The sequence below is a fragment of the Gallus gallus genome, chromosome 7, assembly GCF_016699485.2.
Source record: "Gallus gallus isolate bGalGal1 chromosome 7, bGalGal1.mat.broiler.GRCg7b, whole genome shotgun sequence".
Classification (NCBI taxonomy): Eukaryota; Metazoa; Chordata; class Aves; order Galliformes; family Phasianidae; genus Gallus; species Gallus gallus.
The window spans coordinates 24,984,689-25,002,889 of record NC_052538.1 but is presented as its reverse complement, the minus strand read 5'-3'; the positions used below and the strand labels follow the sequence as shown (position 1 = coordinate 25,002,889).

At 35.9% G+C, this 18,201-nt stretch overlaps 1 protein-coding gene across 5 annotated transcripts in view; it reads right to left on the bottom strand.

Moving 5' to 3' along the window:
* Positions 1-18,201, bottom strand: part of PTPN4 (protein tyrosine phosphatase, non-receptor type 4) — a 100,954-nt gene that overhangs the window by 39,728 nt on the left and 43,025 nt on the right. For all 5 annotated transcript variants that reach the window (XR_005861723.2, XM_040704316.2, XM_046943875.1 and 2 more), the window contains exons 6-11: positions 15,657-15,701; positions 15,363-15,415; positions 12,828-12,948; positions 11,746-11,833; positions 10,343-10,431; positions 4,301-4,364 (exon numbers count right to left, since the gene is read on the bottom strand). Coding sequence is in view for 4 of the 5 variants with exons in the window: in XM_040704316.2 (XP_040560250.1) it covers positions 4,301-4,364; positions 10,343-10,431; positions 11,746-11,833; positions 12,828-12,948; positions 15,363-15,415; positions 15,657-15,701 (460 nt within the window). In the remaining variant the exon portion in view is untranslated. The remainder of the gene's footprint in view (positions 1-4,300; positions 4,365-10,342; positions 10,432-11,745; positions 11,834-12,827; positions 12,949-15,362; positions 15,416-15,656; positions 15,702-18,201) is intronic.

The following is an 18,201-nucleotide window of genomic DNA, read 5'->3' as shown; positions in this document are numbered from 1 at the left end:
CTCTCACTGCTCAGGAGAAAAATCGGATTAAAAAAATTCTCTAGTGAGTTTCCTTCACTTTGCCTAAACAAAGAAAAACCCCAGAACAAAGCAAAAACTCCCCACCCCCATCTCTGAGAGAACAAAGACTAACACTATAAACAGATGCACCAGACTCAAGATACTCCTTTTTCCACAAACAGTGGACAGAAGTCGTGTGGAAGCTTAAAATGTAACAAAGATTGTGCTAGATGCATCAGATATTCATTAAAAAAAAAAGGCAGAAACATTGGTAGGATTAGGAAACAATTGGCTAGGCATCTAATGAATGCTGGTGTTACTTAAGTTCAAGCATGTACTTTGGCAGATAAACCCATAGAGCACTTTACAAATCTAGCTTAAGTTCTCTCTGCAAATCAGTAAGAATGAAAAAAGAAAAGAAAAAGCTTCAGATACATAACCTAAAATAAAATCTTTGCTCAAACTCTGACGGCAGGTCTCTGTCAGGGACAAAAAATAAGATACTGTTTTGCTACAGACTCAATCTATCATTTGATATCTGGGCTCTAAAAGAATAGATGAATGTGCTGAACACCTTGTTGGCTTGTCTAGAATCAAGACTACTGAAGTATGCTGGAGATTGGGTGGACAGTGATAAGACAAGGAGGAATAGTTTTAAACTGAGACAGGGAAGATTTAGGTTAGATATTAAAAGGAAGTCTTTCACACAGAGGGTGGTGATGCACTGGAACTGGTTGCCCAAGGAGGTTGTGGATGCCCCATCCCTGGAGGCATTCAAGGCCAGGCTGGATGTGGCTCTGGGCAGCCTGGACTGGTGGTTGGTGACCCTGCACATAGCAGGGGGTTGAAACTGGATGATCATTATGGTCCCTTTCAACCCAGGCCATTCTATGATTCTATGATTGGGAATCTGATGCTGAGGGCTGGATAAAGAGGAACCTGATGAGGTTCAACAAAGGCAAGGACAGTCCTACACCTGGGGAGGAACAACTGTATGCATCAGTACAGGTTACGGGCTGACATGCTGGAAAGGAGCTTTGCAGAGAAGGACTTAAGAGTCCTGGTGGACAACATGTTGGCCATGAGCCATCCTTGCTAAGGCCAAGAAGGCCAGTGGTATCCGGGGTTCAGTAAAAAGGGCGTGGCTAAAGCCACATCTGGGCTCCTCAGTTCAAGAAAGACCAGGGGGATTCTAGAGAGAATCCAGCAAAGGGCTACAAAGATGACGAAGGACCTGGGGCACCTCCCTTGTGAAGAAAAGCTGAGACACTTGGGACTGTACAGCCTGGAGAAGAGAACACTGAGATGGGATCTTAGGAGTGCTTACAAATATCTCAAATCAAATGGATGGGGCCAGGCTCTTTTCAGCTGTGCCCAGCAACATAAGAGGCAACAGGCACAAACTGAACACAAGGAGTTCCATATGTACACAAGGAAAACTTTCTTTACTTTGATAGTGACAGAGCACGGGAACAGGCTGCTCAGAGAGGTGTTGGAGTCTCTTCCAGAGATATTCAAAACCTGCCTGGATGCTTTTCCTGTGTAACCTACTCCAGGGAACCTGCTTTAGCAGGAGTTAGACTTGCTGATCTCCAGAGGTCCCTTTCAACCCCTATGATTCTGTGACATTAGAGCAGTTAAGGTTGCAACCAACCACAACCCACAATGCTTATGGAAGCATATAGAGAAATGAATATATACTGATTATTTCTGAAACAGCTTCAAAATGCCTGCAAGGGAAGCAGCATATGGAACAGCCTGAATAAGCAAAAACACGAGAATGCAAAATCCAGTAAAGAATACAGCAACTGAAGTTACATCTCAGAGGACCTCCAATGCTGTATGAAGAAACTGCACATTATTCCTTTCTCCTCACCCCCCCAACTCTAAATAAAGAATGAAGAGAAAATCTACTCTAGTTATATAATTATAACAGACTATACAACTAACTTTCATTCAAGAACATGCTATGCTACCAGTGGAAAATCACTTTGACGTAAAACTGCTTCATCTGGCTTCCCTTAAATGATTAATTTACAAGCCAGATATAATCTACTAAAAAAGCAGTCAAATAATTCTCTTACTTATGTTGATGCCTCTAAGCAATGCCAAGATAAAGAATTAATTTAATAGGAGATTAATAGATAAGGCACTTGCATTTTAAAGGACAACTGCAATTAAAAGGTCTCAATATTCATTAGCAGTATTTGAAAAATATCTGTTTTGGGCCACTTAAAAAGTGCATGTGGAAGAGTCTGGAAAGAACACTGCAAAAATTTCTCTCCCAAGTTCACCAATTTAATATCCCAGAGTCTCTCAACTTCCCATCAGGAAAAAATTTGGTCATTCAGCTGTACAATTCCTTACGTATTTACACTTTGAAACACACGTCAACATACCACGAATGCATATTCACTATTGTATACCTATGCTTTTCAATATACACTCAGAGCACTAGACTAGAGATATTTTACATACAGAATGTGCAAACAAAGTCATTTCACCTGGCTTCTGCTACCCAAAAGAAGCCATTTAGGTTTCCACTACAGTTAAAGAGGAAGGAAGCTAAAAGCAAGCATATATCAGAGAACTTATTCTAAAACATGCTTCCAATTTATGCAAAAAGTTTCAGTCTTTGCAAATGTCTTGGTTACACAGAGGAAGTCTGGCGATTAGCTGATTAACTGGCAATTGGTTCATTAACCATCATGAAACAGAAAATATCATAAAACTTAACTGGAGCTGAACATAGGTGAGATGAATCTCTTCCTAAGAGTCTACCCAGGGAAAGTAACTTTGGAAACAACAATGTTAATAATGGATTTGATTAAAAAGTTAAAGTATGCCTTCTTTGGAAGCCAAATTTGCGCTTTGATCTTAAGGTATTCATGACTTGAAGTAAATGAAAATGAAGGTCTTGCTGTCAGTTTTCATCTGATGCATAGAGTTTAAAGAAAAACAGAATAAGGCTTCTCAATTTGTTTTAATTTGTTGCTTTAGATAAGTAATATCAGAAGAGAAATGATGTTAGCTAAATACATTAATTCCACCCTGGTGTAAGTAATAGGTGAGGTATTTAAAAACAACAGAAAATGCAAGATACAAAACTTATCATTTCCATTTTTCTACCTGTATCAATAGGCAAACTTGTTCATTTAACATAAAGTTCATTTCTTCCCACACAATTTCTCCAAAATCCTTGTTCACTTTTAACTGCCATTCCCTCATTTCTGAGCTGATAGCTTACTCATGCTGCTCTAAGCAGAAGTGTCAACCTCTTCCCATCAGCTAACACAGCAGATCTGTATTTAGTCAGGCAGTTCCATCTGTGAGAACTTTAAACTCCTGGGCCTCCTTCTGCTGTTAAGATGAGCAGCTCAATTTGCTGTTGCTGGTCACAAGCCACTCTCTTGTTCTGATGTAACATGAATGTCCTCCTACATTACTGTTGTTTAACCATATTTATCTCTGAATCTGGAGTAGTTCTATAATACTAAGAATGTATTTCTGTCTAAAATACACCTTCTTTTTTTCCTCTGGTAACTCTACACTTAGGTCTTTAAATCCTTTCAGCTGTTAATAAGAACTGCACAAAACCTTTTAACTAATTCTAATGAGTTAATCACATACCCATATTTTAATTCTTTCCCCAGTCTGTAAGGGTTTAGATTCCTATCTTGGAGGCATGAAACAATCAATTTCTTGCTGAATTAACTGCTCAGTCCTGTGGTGCTTCACAGGGTAGGAAACAAATATCACAAGTGGAGAAGTATACCTATTTTTCATGTAAAGCTTCAGTTTTCTCCCAACCAATATAGAAGTATGCATAAAGCAACTACCATAGGTACTTTAAAACCGCAAAGGCATTCTTATCTCTTCTGTTTAAGTAATAAAGCCATTTTGTATTGCTAAATCTGAATAATACCTACCAGCGTATTTTAATCAAACACAAGCACATATGCAAGTGAATCAGCATTAAGCATTACCTTCCATTTTAACTTGGTTTCTTCTGAAATTTAAATTTAATATTGCTTTACTTTCAACTTTCAATATTTGCATTATATAAGCTATTTTTATTTCCTGCATACATACGTAAAACTAAAAGTCTTTTCTGTATAAGGCAAATCAAGTGAAATAAATTTTATTAAACGTTGCAATGTTGGCAACTGCAATAAACAGAAAATTGATGAAACTGGACTTAAAAGACAAGAGTCAATGTAATATCTAAGTATAATGCAGACATCCAGTACAGAGAAGTTTCATTACTCATTTTTGAGATCAAATTTAAAACAGTACTCACCAATTCTTTCCTAAGTTGAACAAAAAACTGTTTGCATTTAAAAGAAATTTTTACAATCTTCAACCTAAATGAAAAATAAAACCAGACCATTTAAACAGTTAGTATAACCATTGTTAGTAACTTCAATATTTCTATGAAAATACACTTTTCAAAGCAGAGATTTCATTTCTATAGGTAGAACATAATATAGAGATTATATAAAACAGTTTATATAGTTTAAAATTTGCAATCTATGTATATATTACCTATGAAACTCACTTGTTTCTATCCTAAGCTTAGGGCTGTTGCTAAATTACATATATTCTCAGATCCAAATTCAAGGACCTATTCTATTCTGAATGCATCCTAACCTGAAGCCTTCTCTTCTGAGCCCGCTTTCATTATCCCTTGGACTATCTAAGAAATACTTTCACCTCCACATGATTCCCAAAAGATGTTCATTATGCTCTTTCTTAACTGTAGGTATTACCAGAAGTTTTTAAATAGCAAAATCTGAGACAATGCATAAGTGCTTATCTCCATACTTATAACATTGATACTTACAAATTGAGGAAAAAATAAAAAGGTGAACAAATAATGCAAAAAAACCCACCACATTTTGAGCAGGAAAAGTCATCTAAAATATCACATCACAGGAAAAAACAGCCTACAGATATCTCTACCTTGCAGGTTATCTATAAGGCATAGAAGACGCTGCAGTAATTCCAGACAATTTGAGATGTTCAGTTAAATGCTAGTTGTGCTAAATAGGAAAAGACAAGTCACATTTCCATCACAAAAATGAAATAAGCATGCTCAGATTGGGCACATTTTTCATTGAATTTTCAGTATATTCTTTTGGTCAAGAATAAAAACAAGGTTATAACTGTAACTGTTACATGAAAAACCACAGCAATTTCTGTGAACGAACGTGAAAAGGAAAAACTATGTGATACTAAAAAAAATACAGAACACTGCATTCAAGTGTTATCTCACTCAAACATAATTTCACTGCCAATTTTAATGAAGCTCAAAGGAAATCTCAATCAGGGTTAAGTTTTAGTAAATATAAAGCAAATTCCTCAGGGGTTACAATTAATCTCTTACACTGCCTGTTTATACAGAACTCTGTCACTAATCTGAACTGTCATCTCTGATGCTCCCGCTATTCCAAGTTACGGTATTGGCTTACTAAAGCTACCAAGGCAAGACAAATTGTGACAGTGAAGATAATACTACAATTTTTGAGATTAACTGATTCATTAAGAATATACAGGAACCTCAGAAATGACTGAAATTGCTGCTTGCATATTAATCACCTTGTTGAATAAAAATTCCTCTGACACTTGGAAAGATAAGGAGCAAAGTATTAACAAACACTTGGATGGAGATATATATATATATATATATATATATATATGCACACACACACAAAAATATACACATATATTTATATCCAATACAAATTATCTTCTTAACCAAACCAAATGGAGGCATTTTCTCCAGAGCATAATTTGCAGCAGGAATCAAACATGGATATCTTTAATTTGAGAAATTTTCCCAACAATAACATGAAATGGTGGGGAGAGTCTATAGATATCAGTCATTAAATAATGCTTAATTAAATCTTTTTTCTTTCCTAGATTTGTTATTAGGAATAAAAAAGTAGTTGTGGCTTTGTTAGGTTACTGATTTGCTGCTGTTGAGAAGTTGATCAAGAATTCGATCCATAAAGGGGGCTACAATTTATCTATTGAAATCAAATTACTTCATTGGCAATGCAGCAGTTATCTTAGCATCTCCTATAACAAACAATTATGTCAGAACATCCAGGGACAAGGCCTAAATGTACTAATGGGATAGTCACTAGTGCGTATAGTAGTCCATCTGTGGAAACAAAAAAAGTTAACTGCCATTTAAGTAGTCTAACAGAACCAGACGCATATCACAACCCATTTTCTAAAATTTTGAGGTATACTACTATTAAAAGAACATTTTAATACAGGTCTTCTCTAATAAGTGACCTGCACACACTCTACAAAATATCAGATTTGTTTAGCATGTTAACAGAAAGTCTTAAAAGAGATCCAACTTACTCAATTTCTAAAAACATTTTACTAGCTTTAACTCTATTCCCCTTCTGTTAAAGAAATTACTTCCTTTGATGACTGAGGGAGAATAAGGATGAAAGTTAGACACACTTATTTTAACCCTACCCCATAATTTAGACAGAGCGAAGTTCAGCCTTCAGTTAGGCTGAAAGCACTCAACAGGAACAGACTCAGAAGTGTCACATTAGCCACTAAGGTCTAACTCAAGCCATAAGAGCCACCTGAACTTCAGCTATTTCTGAAAAATACAGCAGTGAGAGTCCATATGCACTGCTAACAACCTGCTAGGCATTAAGAATATCCATAGTTGGCTAAAACAAAAAGTGCATCTATCTAAGCCTCTTTTCTCTGTTGCCAATGATGCATATCTAAGAAAAAGGGTAAGAACAGGCATCTATAACATTTTCCTGGTATGATTTTTCAGACTCCAAATACCTCAGAAATCCTAAACCATATATCTTTGTAAATGAAGAGAGATTTACAAGTCCTAATCTAAAGTGAAGCCTATATTCAAACGTGGAAGGCCGTGGTTCTCACTGACAACTTTACCACTTCTAAACTTTCCTGAGAGGATGACAATGCAGGATGTGAGCAATCCAGCAGACTTCTAGACCAAGATTTCTATTACACAGGTTTTGTGCTGACCAAATAGGGAAGATGCTCTTGGTAACACCACTCACAAACATGGAAAGATTGTTCAGATTTGGTAGTAAAGGGCACATTTGGCTCCAGCAGTTGTGAGATGGTAGATTTAATGATTCTGAGGAAACTGAGGAGAGAAAGCAGCAGATCAGCAACCCAAGGAGAAGAAACTTCAGTCTGCTCAGAACTCTGGTACACAAAATCCTTTGAATAAACTTTGCAGAGCCTAGCAACTGAGGAGTGGTGGTCAATCTTCAAGGACAACCCCAATTCAGAACAATGTTCATATGCTACCTAAAACAGGCCAGCATCGAAGGAGGCCAGCTTGGACAAACCTGGAACTTCTGACTGAGCTCAAACAAAAGGGAAATATGCAGGAGGTAGAAGCAGGATCAGACAACCAAGAAGGAATACAGAAATACTATCTAGCTACCACTAGTATTACTACCACAGCGCAACTGGAGTTGAAAGTGGTAATGCTGTGAAACGCAAAGCTTTCCAGGGGAACATCGACAGTAAAGAGAGGCAAGGGAAAGTGTGTCTCAACTCCTGACAAGGTGATCCAGTGACAAATGACATGCTCAGGTATTTGATGCTTTTGTCCTTTGCTCTTCAAGAATCAAAGGATCAGACCCCTCCCCCCACCCCTCACCCCCCCCGACTCCCAGGTCTCTGTGACAGGTAGCACAGCTTGTGGAAAATAGATACTACATCTAATATAGCAAAAGTAATTAGGATACACTATATAAAAGACACACTCTGCATTTTGCCTTGAGCCTGCCTAGCCTTCCTTCTCTTCCTTCTCGCCCTATGATCTCTGGTAACAAAGACTGCATTACGTAACTTTTGACAAAAATTTCAACCAAATTAAGATCAGCGGTAAAGGACATTTTACTTGATTACAGGTGAATCTATTTCTATATCTATTTCTCCCCACATGCATGCAGGTCTATCCTGTCACGTGTCTCAGTCAGCACAGGAGTACTGAAAATGGGATATCTAAACATTCAGTTGTAGCCATATAATTGCCAAGCACCGAAAAGACATTTTGCACAGGCCCAGTTGCACAGGAACAAGCAGAAACAAAACAGTGTCAGATCTGACGTCACTGGAACGGCTGTAGGACTAAGGATAAAAGAAGAACACTAAGAAGTCTACTGCTTTACGCTTAGCCAAAGAAAGACTATGGTTGGAGGAAACAGTGTGCATGTGCACATATGAGTGGGGGTGGGGTTCTTTGTTTGCTGTTGTTGTTTTAAGTTATTTTGTAAAGACCAATTATTGTGGTACTACAGTCTTCACAGGAAGAAATTAATGACCCTGATGTCAGCTGATATGGTTGAATACAAAGAAGAACTGTTTAGGCAATTACACACACATACAAACCACAGTAAGAATTTAGATCAGCATCCCTGGCACGCAAATGATATGAAACAGAGTTAACAGAAACCTCTAACTTCCAGTAGGGACTTGCAGCTTAATTATGACTTACACTGTATGTACCCAGTAATTTACTGGTGTTTTATAGAACCTCTTTCTATTATTACTGTTTTCTACCAAAAAAGAAAAAAAGAAAAAACACCCCAAAAAACAGCAGTAAAAGCAGCCTGAATTAAATCCATCCTGATTATTACAGCACTACATTTATTAAGCAGCTTTAATCCAGAAATGGTTCTAACATTTCAAAACTCTTGGAGATGAATGGTTTCTTTCTTAGAGTGAGTTGCTATTAGAAAGGTAGGCCTGAATATTACAATAGTTTCAGACTTACCATTGCAAGCTCAAGTTTACATTTACCAGACTAACCATGAAGACCGAAAATTTAGATGTTCTGTCTTTGCCTCAGGCTTGCTTTTCTTTAAATGCTTTCAGCTAATATGTTTATGTGTTCAATTACATCTGAGTGTAGATAAGGTTTTGTCATAGCTTTCTATGTTTCTTTCTCTGCAAAAAATCTGTTCCAATTTGATCATTCATACTTCTCAACATGGTAAACCACAAATTATTTAACATCCTACAACAAAACTAGAGAATAAGCTTTGCAATGCGAACTAAAATCTCTCAGAAATTCAGTGGGTTGAAGGGAAGACGTCACTAACATCTCAAATCTCACCAAGTAAAAGAGACCATACTGAAGCAAAAACAGGTCTTTATTACAGGTAATTGATCTCACCCTGTACTAACAGAAAACAAGAAAAACCCAAGAATTTCAGCTACCTGTATCAGTTGGAATTCAGAAAAGTAGTTTTTCCAGTTTCAGTTGAGGTAATCAATTTAATATATTTATACGAAGATAAACTTCAGAAAATTTCAATGGTGTATTGCCCAAGCACACAAATCAGCAGCAAAAAAAATGTTGAAGTCAGCATTTTTCTAATGTGAAAAGCTTTCTGTGCCTAGTAACTTAATGTGTTACAATAATTTTAGATGGCTGACTTTGCCCACTCAGAACTTGATTATAGTATACAGAGTATGTAGTAAGAATGACTGTAAGAATGGATTTGAAGACAACAAAGGAAACCAAAGGAAAACTACTTCAGAGGGACGCAGAAAAAAAGCTTTGGGGAAGGAGATGTAGTTGTGTAGAACATTAGAATGATGCAACAAAACAGGATTTCTCTTAGAGTTTTCCCTTTCTGATATGAATAAGTAAAAAGATGATCCCAAGTTAAGAAAATTTGATGATTGCCAGAACAATAAGATTACTGAGGACAATTCAATGATTACATATCAGAACAGCTTTACAATCTACTTTAGTTAAGAGGAGAAATAAACGACAACCTTTTCTTCAATAAATGCAATTTTGATCTTTACCATGAAAACAGCTATCCATGGATGAAGGGATGACAATATCCCTGAATACTACACCTCAATTATCCTCAAGTGCCATGCCTAAATTTAACACACAAAGTACAATTAAATTACAAAAAAAGATGACAGCAATTACTTTTGTATTTAATCTTTTTAAGTTTAGTGGTCCTTATAAAGACTGAGCTAGAAGGAAGTTGATATTTCCGTAATACTAGCCCTTGTTGAACAGTTAATTACACAAAGCATGTTTACAGGCTCCTGAAGAAAAATTATATCAAAATTAATCATATTTTACACCACAATCACTTGACAGCACAGCATCCAAAACAGGACAAAAAACCTATCTAAAACTGCCTACCCATTACCTGGTATGAGGTAAATCATTTCAACTTCACATACTAAAATTTTAGCCTTTTTTTAAAGCACGTGACACTGGTAACAGTAAAAAATATGTTCTGAAATACTAAACAAAATGATCAGTCTTAGCAGCTGTCCTTACCAAGGAAAGGTGTTAATTCGGACTCTGTTCTTAAAGATCAGTATTCCACCTGACATCACTCCAATCATTATTTCATTGTTACTCTGATCCTTCAAAAAAGAAAAGAGACAATGAAGTGAAAAACAATATAAAGATCTTGGAAGCTCACCCATCTCCCTCCTAACACACAAACACAATAGTAAATTAGAACTCAATTTACATGGAAGGAAACATGTTTTAGCAAGATGAGCAGGAATCCACTTTTTCTCTCCTGTTTCGGAGAGGACTAAATGTTTGCTCTGAATCCTTTCAAAAATTAAAATTCTATGGTAGCTTACAAATTAGATCTTCCATGATATTCAAGCAAACAGATTATTCTAGCAGTTTATTATGGATAACAACACCGGCTCAGCGTATGCTACACTAAAAACAACCAGCGACTTAAATTCCTACCTGAAAGGAAATTGCAATCTCAGAACACAGAGAGAAGAGACTCTAAAACAAACAATACTGTAAGCATATTTAAATAGCATGCTTTTCCTGAAATACTTATGCACTCTTATCAAACATCTGCTACAGACCTCTCAACTCTTGAGTAAAAATAGGAGAATAGAGATAGTAGTGAAGTAGGGTACTTCTGAAATTCTGTTGTACATTTCTTTAACATTAGTGAGTAGGACAGGAATACTAGAAACAGAAATGTCTTGCTAGAAATAATTACACTCGGTCTTTGAAGAAATGGTAGCACTGTAATGACAAGTTGAGTCAAGACCTCTAGCTACCTGCTTTATTAGATAAAACTATTTCATTTTACTTATTAGGGAGAAGTAAAATGCTAGATTTTCACATATGCTTAATTACTATTCATGATCAGAACTTTTCATTTAGAAGCTCTCTTTCCAAAAGCCTTCATGATTTTAACCTATACTTCTGAGTTTACAGTAGAAGGTTGTGTATTTATTTTCACACTATATTCACCATACGCTATTTTATCAAACTATAGTGCGTTCACCTTACATAATAGTACTAATCTGAACCAAATAAAATATGTTTAAAAGAAAACAGATCCTTAAATATCAAAAACGCATTCAACATTGATATTTTTCTTTTTCAGCAGTAGTCAACCAAACTGACATTCAGGCCAACAAGGCTGAACTCTACTAGCACACATAAACTAAGCAGAAATCAAAGCAAGCAAATAGAATAATCAAATTGTTTAGGTTGGAAAAGACCTTTAAGATGATCAAGTAAAATAGTGGCCTTTGATAATGGTAAATTGCATTTGGGCAGCTTATAAGAAAATTATTTTCAATCTTTTCTCCTGAGAAAAGTGACTAGGAAGGCTCACTAAAAAAATATTTAGTTTCCCACAAATATCAGAGGAATTCACTTTTACATTAAAATATTAGTTCATCCAAACTTACCCTTGCATAGTGCAATTCAACTCCATAGAGTTCTAAGGTACGTGCTGTATTGAGATAATTAAACTCCGCTTCTGCAGGAGACAACCCTCTGAAAGAAAGAAGCTATATAAGAAACATTCAAATGCAACTCCCCAGTAGTCTCTTTACTGAGCTCAAAGAGAAAATCGGCATTGACCTTTCCTCCTTCATCCCTCACCCCAAAATCTGAATTTCCTTTCTCACCACGAACACCCTCATTCAAAAACTTTATACTGTGCTTACACAGCCTTGAAACAAACAGCTTGCAAATGTACTTTTTTCTTTTATTATTTCTAATGTATTGCAACATTTAAATGGCTCTGAAGCTGTAAAAACTGGAAATTACTTTTGAAATACTGCATTTTCTATTCATAATAATAATTTCCCTCTAAGACCCTGAAAGTTTAAATTATCAACACACTTTAATTTTATTTACCCTACTTAAGTAGATTTCCTAAGTCACTGACTGAAGTGTACAAATGTCTTCACAAATTCAGCTTATATTCTGTTAAATTTTACTCTAACAACGCATTATTGAAGTTCTAAAATGCCAAGGAGCTATCAATGAAAAACCACTACTTAATATTACACATTGAAAAAAAAAAAAAAAGCTTCCATTACTTCATCACCTTTTCCTCTTTAGTGAAAGGTCAAATAACTGCAAACAAGAAAGACCAGATATCAAAGAAAAGGACTTTGTTACATCTAAAGTGACTCTTGTCTCACGGCAAAAGCACCATGAAATCAAAGCCTTTGTGTACTGTCAAGGAATGCATGAAACAAATTAACTAATATCCTGTTAAGTTCATATAGTACGTAACAAACACAAGCACTATTTTCAGCGCACCTTTACCAAGTTCATTATTTCACCAATATTCCCTCTCATTCTAACATACACGTTCTATCTGTGCAGAGTACCAATTGTACTTACACAGATATTCTACAAAAAAAACCACATTTACATATACATCATTTCTCAACAGAAAACTTTAAGACAAAATACTCAGTTTTCATACAATAGGACAGCTCCAGCAAAGTCAATGTTTTTCACTATAAATCCTTACATGTGCTGCTGATGTAACTTTGCTATCTCTTTTTCAAAGTCTTGAGGCTGGCCAGGGATGAAAGAATAGTCTGAGAGGTAGCCTGGCAGGTTTTCCAAATGGTTGTAGTCTCCCAGCTCGGCTAAAATATTAAAAAATAGAGGTTATTGTTTATCAGTGATTAGTTGGCACTGTGCAACACATTCAAATTCACAGGAGTCTGATCCCATATATCATGATCTATAGCAAACAAAAGTAGTGACATTTGAATTCCCCTTCTCCCTTTTGAATAAACCATCACATTCTCAGCAAGTACTGTGGAAATCATTTACTGTGAGCTTTGAGTGGGTGTTTCTGAAAGAAGTTTATTAATTATTTGATTTCTAATGCAGAAATTAACTCATAAATGCCCTCCTAACAACTAGCACTAAATAATATGCATCAAAGTATTTCAGGTACTAACTTTTTCTCCCCCCCCCCCCCCCTTTTTTTTTAAACCGTTGTTCAGTTCCATACAATTACAATATTTAAGCACTACAACTGTTACTTCTTCACTTTGCAAAACCTACAAAAAAAAAAAACAACCAGCTCATTCTGCACCAAGATACATTCATAAGCATTGGAAAACTGTTTTTGTGCACAATTGTATGCGTGCAGAAAAAGTATGCATACATACACCTACACTGCTTACATGAAACTACTAAAAAGTGCATTTTCATAGCTTCCAACACTTCCTCAAAATCATAAAAAAGTCAAAATCTCATTTACTGTCAGAATAAATAAAACAAAAAATAACCAAAGAATTTGTTAAGAATACAGGCATTGAGGCTTTTTAGCTGTAATCCAAAAACAGTGCAGCTTTAAACATCTGCAATGCATCTAAGAGATTTACAGTATTAAGTAACTTAACGCGTGAAAATTGAAAAGTTCCCAGCAAGGTAGCATGGTGTGGGGCTCTGGGGAGGTCTACGGACACTTATATAGGGCACAGAAGAAACGGCAGGGAATGAGAGGGCAATGTACACAGGGAATGAGAGGGTAAGCAAGGGAAGTGAAGGCAGGAAAGGCATCTGGGGCACTTGCATCATAAGAAACAAAAACTTAGTTAAAAGTTAGTTAAAAACTTAGTTAAAGCCTGGAAAATGTGACCAGGTTTCATAACAGAGCACAATCCTTGCTAAAACAGACTATAAATAATACAGGGCTGTCTGAGTTCTGGGGTTGCTATTTACGAGGGTGGCTCCAAAAGAATGCCTCCTATTTTATTACGTTGGCTCATGACATCAGAGGTGGATGTCGGCGGTATGGCAGTTAGAGGTTGAACCTTCCTGTCAGTGTTCCATTACATTTTGTTGCTGTGTGCCAGATGGCAGCGGAGGGGCAGTCTGACAAAATGGCGCTGACACGGAAGTGTAGATGAAGTAAAGGGGTGAAACTGAATTCCTTTGTGCAGAAAAAATGGCACTCATTGACATTCATTGCCTCTTGTGGAATGCCTATGGAAACAGTGGATGCGAGCACTGTGAGGCAGCAGGAGGTGTTTCAGCAGTGGTGACAGCAACATGGGGTCACCTCCACAGGTGCAGATTTTGACGAGTGCAGCATACAGGCTCTTGCATCACTTATGAAAATGCATAGCTAACAGTGGTGACTGAATTGAAAAATACTGTTTTGCAGATGAGAAATTGCTCTATCAAATAGCATTATTGTCCTCTATCAGCTGTAGTTTCCATGGAAGTAAATAGGAAGCACTACTTTTGGAGCGACCCATTTATTCATGAAGAATTCCAAGACCTGAATCCAGAGGTGATTAGTAATGGGCATGCAAAGAAAATCATTAGACACAGATCTGCATGGTGCAGAACTTAAGGACAGTAACATCTAGCACATAAAGTCTAACTACAATGTTCAGTGCATGCCCACTATGTTGTTTTAAAAATGAACATATTGCATTCTTACAAGCTTCATTGTTACAAACTTTCCATATTGTCTGCTTCACTATCAAATACCTAATCTTTTCCAAGACAAAACCCTAAGCCATGACTAATTTTTTTTTTGATAGCTCTCACACTAAATATGTCCCAGCACCTGAAGTTTGATGTTTTACACAAATTTCTTTGATTATATGACCAGAACTTACTATTTCACACCTATCTGGATGCCTACTGTACTGTACGTTAAATATGTGCATGTGTCTAAAAACTGTCTTAATGTTACTCTTTCCACTTAGTGAAAAAATAACACAATCACACTTCAGAATGCAAGGAAATACAAGGGGTTTGATTTGGTTCTTATTTTATTTTTTTAAACTGCAGAGGTTTAAAGAAGGAAAACAGAATTGCCAGTATCTTTTTCATATCTAATTTAACAAAGTGTGCTGGGAGAGAAAATAAACAACCAGGTTTGAACAATGATTAAAAGGTACCTCATGTCCACAAACATCTCATATACAGTATTACACGAATGTGAACTAGATTCTTTAGAAGCAAAACTAGATAGTGCTACATTTTCAAACATATCAGTACTTACATGTACATGAATACTAGCAGTACTTACATTGAACAGCATAGGAAGCCAGAAGAGCAGCAGTATTATATGGACAGGGCAATCTGTTAAATTTTTAGATGAAAAACGTGTAAAAATTACATATTTTAAATGAAATGAAGTTATTCTGAAAAGCCTACTGCTTCATAATGCATTCAGGCACAAGTTGGACAGAATTGCTATTAATGTTTATTTTTGCATAATTATTAAAATGTTTTTATTTTTGCAAGTATAATCCTTCATGATCAAGACAACATCTTTTTCTCAAAGTTGCATATAACATTTAACAGAACAAAAATGTCTTACCTTCCAGTAAGAATGTCCTGTTTAATTTGTAAAAAATACTGGTACCTTAATTTAAAAAAAGATATTATTAAAAATAAAATCATTTAATATTTTTTCATCAATTTAATGCATCTCCATCTAGTGCAAAGCTTACATTTGACATGCTGTTTCTTAAACTCATATGGCAAAGAAACCAAACAGTGATTAATGAAATAATACAACTTCATAAATAAATCAAGTGACAGGATAGTAATTACTCTGTAATGAAATTATGAATCATATTTCACCCGTATGCTGTAAAATTCATTTCCTACATATTTTGTTTTCCAGTATTTATGTTCAGCTTAAACTTTAAGTAGGTGTTTTCACAGTGAATGAGAGCAGCACTATCCAATGTGCAAGCCAAAAGTTGAAGATGGTTTCTATGTGTGCAGATACCTTAATGAGTTGTACTCCAGGTAGGTAGAAAGAATTAGTTTATTCTCACTGAGCATTTGACATTACTTTGTTTTCATCTAAACTAAGTACTCTCAGCTTTGTAACTTTTTTGGCATTCCATTCTAAAATAGCAGTTGTGGATCTGCTACGATAAAAGCCTCCTGAAAGTCTTCTGACTTCCCTTGAACTTCTGTTCTGAACTTTTCTTTAATTATGATGTGAGAAAGCTTGTTTTAGTTCTACTCTTCACATGCCCACTCTTTCAAGCAAGGAAGAAGATGGAAACAGCCAAAGAAACAGACTAACACTTTAAATCAAGAACTATTTTTCAACCAAACAGTGGCAGCAGAAACACTGTAAATCAAATATGTATATATCCAAACAAACCTGAAAGATCAAACAGATTTCTGTCTAAAGTACTTCTTACGATTCCCCAGCAAGACCCAAATATTTTGTTAACTTCAGAATGAATCTTTTGTTCATTCAGTTCAATTCAGTTCCCTCATACTTCACTCAAAGCTTTTGGAGAATTCCAAAGTATATATATTTATAACAAGAGGCAAACTATACCTGCTACAAACCACAGCTGGAACAGACTGAAGTGGGTAACACTGAGATGGCAAGATGTTAGCATAAGCTTAAATTTCCACTAAAACCTTCCTTAGTAACATGGCATTGAAGCAGTCTTAAACATTTTAGGCTCTGATGCCTTTTAATTAAGATAAATAAATAATTAAGTAAAATCCAATGAGTGGAAATCATTAACATAATTCCTTCTTATAAATCGATTCAATTTTGGAACGCCCTACTTTATTATTAAAGAAATCGGTTATTTTTTTTTCTTGTAGTTCTGCTTTGAAACTATAGTCAGTCATGCTCACTCATTATAAACATACAAAATTACAAAAATGTAAATCAGTTTCCTACTGCCAATATCTCCTGCTATAAAAACATAGGCGATAAAATTCTCGTGTAGATGCACCTTTGCTTCTTGTTTTTATTTCTTACTTTTTGTGAAATGCTTTATTAGGAATATTCCATAATACTGAAGAGACTTAATGATTAAGGAATACTAAGCAGACTTCATTTCCGGTCCACTGTTTTTGGTAACCAGAGAAGTTAATTACTTGTTAGCTAACCACTGCAGTTCCAACACAAAAACCTCACATGTTATTAAGTGAAGTGGAAAATCAACAGAAGCTTTATTAACGTACAGCTGAAAACCCATACAATGAAGACCGTATTGCATTACAACATCTTCTTCTTTACATGTAGGGAAAAGGATAAGATAGAATTATTGTTAACTGTAGTCAATGTTAATAAACACGTCCTTCTGCAGTGAGCTTTGTCTCCTACCAACACAAGTTCTTAAAGCCAAACCCTCCAGCACAAGCTGAGCTCCCACTGACCTTTTCCTGACCCGGGGCATTCATAAGCTGCCTCCCCCTCTCATGAATTCTCAGAGGTCTAATTTAAAGATACAAGCTTGTATCAAACCTTTCCAGCTGATTCACATTGACAGACATACTGACTCACTCCTGTGTTTTCATGAAATTTATAAAAGCTGAGGGTCTTAGAAAAGTCTCATCTTGAGTGGGAATTGTCAAAAGTATCACCTTTGTTTGTTTTGTTTTTGCAGGTTGGTTTTGCTCTAAGAGGGGAGATGCTGATTATGTGCAAGGACCACACGGTAGTGACAAGGCGTCCTAACTTCACTACAGAATCCCCACAGATAACAACACACTCTTCACAATAATTCCAAACACAAATGAGTTTTCTCAAGGGCAATTACCCTTATTAGAAAAAAAGGCAGAGCTGACCTAGATACAGCAATCATATATTATTACTTGTCTCCTAAATGGCTGCTGTATTTATAGCACTGCATTTACAGTACAATATTTAAGTAAAGAGTTGGCTTTTTTCTTAATTTGCTTCATATAAATCCACATTTACTGTCATTTCCATCTCCTTAGGAATATTTTATACTGCCCTTTAATTCAAATATCACGCTTCTTCATCATTCCAACAGAATAAATCGCCAAATCCTCAGTAAATATTTCCATAACACAAAGACCGATTGAGGATTTCTGGGATTTGTTTTAGTAAACTGTGACCGCATAGATGTTTG